The 2,189-nt window shown below is 49.8% G+C and overlaps 1 protein-coding gene across 1 annotated transcript in view; it reads right to left on the minus strand.

The window, feature by feature from the left end:
• Window positions 1-1,771, minus strand: part of ITM2C (integral membrane protein 2C) — a 26,268-nt gene extending 24,497 nt beyond the window's left edge. The window contains exon 1 of the mRNA XM_010568248.1: window positions 1,702-1,771. Coding sequence (XP_010566550.1) covers window positions 1,702-1,743 — 42 coding nt within the window. The 5' untranslated portion in view covers window positions 1,744-1,771. The remainder of the gene's footprint in view (window positions 1-1,701) is intronic.
• Between the last annotated feature and the right edge of the window lie 418 nt (window positions 1,772-2,189).

Consider the following 2,189-nt stretch of genomic DNA (forward strand, 5'->3'; position numbering starts at 1 on the left):
GTGGGACCGGGGAGGGGGCTGTCCCCCCAACCCACCCCCGCCCAGGGCTGTGAAGGCAAACGGGGGTTTGCAGCCACCGGGGCACCAGCGGGCGTCGGGGGGCGAGGGGGGGGTGTGCCGAATGCAGCACCGTCCGAGCCTCGGGCGATAAAGCCGTCCTCGGGGATCTGCCCGCCGACAGCACCCACGGCTGCTTCCCGACCTGAGCCGAAAGCCGCTCGCTCCCCCCACCAGCCACCGTCAGGTCCTGCTTTAACACAGCTTTCGGCTGCAGGTCTCGAGCCCTTCCGCAGGTGTAGGGTACGGAGGGTGCAGCAGCAGCCCCAGGAAGCCCTGGCTGTTGGCGGTGCTAAATTTTTAGTACTGAAGTGGCACTGCTGAAATGGGGTCAGCAAACGTTAGAGAACAAGCAAAACAAAACTAACAACCCACCAAGCCCGAAGACGCATCAGCCTGGAGCAGATGCACACAGAGAGCAGAGGTTGCTCCCGGGAAAGCTGGGAAAAACCCAGCTGCTCCCGGTTTCAAGGCCTGAGACCAGAATCTGTAGAGGAACCAAGAGCGTTCAGGTGGTCTCTCCCTCAGGATCAGCTCTGGGCAGCAGAACAGATGGATTACCTTCATCGTAAGGGATGGGGACAATGATCTAGAAAAAGCCCTTCCTGACAGAAGCAGAGTGTGGCATGCAGGAGAGAATTTGGAGGGGTTGCTTTTGTGCATCTTGTACCATCAGATGCTGGCTGGGGAGCAGCAGGGAGCAGAGCTGCCTGCGAGGGGCTGCAGATACGAAGGCTCTCTGAATGGCAGGAACAGCAGGGCATTACCTGGCTGTACACAGGATTCACTGAAGCATTTGCACAGCAAGGAGTAAGGAACACATGTTGACAGTTTTGTTAAGGTAACAAAATAGAAAAAAAACTATTAACAAAACCCTCTCTGCCAGCCGTGGGTAGTAACGAAAGTAGCAAACTGGCAGTGGAGAAATACAGCAATACCCTTACATTGATTTGGTCCACTTAAACATAGTATTTATTTATAATAAAGGTGTTATGAGCATTTTCTTTCAGTCCAGAAAGAGTTATTATGTACCGAGTGCTTTACATCGTGTTATGAACTAACCCATTGATAAATTAGTGCTACATTTTATTTCCAAAAAGGCATCTTTGGCAGGGATTCAACGTTGACTCACAACAATTGCTCATAGTGCTGACTTGCCATTGTTCAATATTTAGAGCTGCTCAGTCCACCTGGCATTCTGCCGTGTGGGTAAAAGTTACATTGCGATTGCAACTTTTATCTCACACAGAGATAAGGGGCAGCATTTCCAAAACAGCCCCTAATTTTAGGAGCTCAAACTGAGACAAGATGGTCCCGAATTTCTCGCGTCAGGAGTGTTCACAGCCAGATCAAAACATCTCACACTCAACATGCAAAATGAAGAGACACCATCAGGATCTTCTGTGACAAAAGCTATAAGGCAATTGTTAACTACTCTAATAATGTCTATCCTAAATGACATGTAGCCTGAGAGCAAGGAAACATCCAGTACAAGAGCAGAGGGGCAGAAATCCCTGTCCCCCAGTCCTCTCAATCCACCAGGTTATCCTGCTTTCTACCCCTTTCATCACTCTTGGGCATAGCCTTAGCCCTGCCTACACTCTGCCTCAGGTGCAGCTCTCTGTACAAGAAACACTATGTTACCTCCTTTGTCTCCAGTCCAATGGTCCACTGAGCAGCTCTCATCACAGAGACGAAATCTAAAGCCGGGATGCCAGCTAGGGAAAAGCTACACGAAGTCTCTCGATACATCTGATAAATGGCAGAGAAAGTGTGACACAAAAAATCTTTAGTTTAAAGGCAGAAGTTGTAGAAAATTGGGGTTTGTTCTTTCCATTCGTGGCAAACACGCCTTCAACTCCCATCTCCAATCAGTCTGTGGGATTGGTGGGACAAGCCTGCAGTCAGGAGAGCAAAGGATCCTCTTCTAATATTTAGGTCATTTGTGAAAGATACTGAGAGAAATAAGCATGAGGCTCCTGATGTTCATCACAGCTCCTGACAGAACCAGTCTATTGATTTTTGCAGAGGCGAACAGACTGAAAGACAGCATCACACAATGCCAAGCCAGCAGCAGAGCACCAGGCAGCAGTGACAGTGGCTCTGCCCTTTCTATGCAAGTCGGGTGCTGG

The sequence above is a fragment of the Haliaeetus leucocephalus genome, unplaced genomic scaffold, assembly GCF_000737465.1.
Source record: "Haliaeetus leucocephalus isolate CR32 unplaced genomic scaffold, Haliaeetus_leucocephalus-4.0 Scaffold240, whole genome shotgun sequence".
NCBI lineage: Eukaryota > Metazoa > Chordata > Aves > Accipitriformes > Accipitridae > Haliaeetus > Haliaeetus leucocephalus.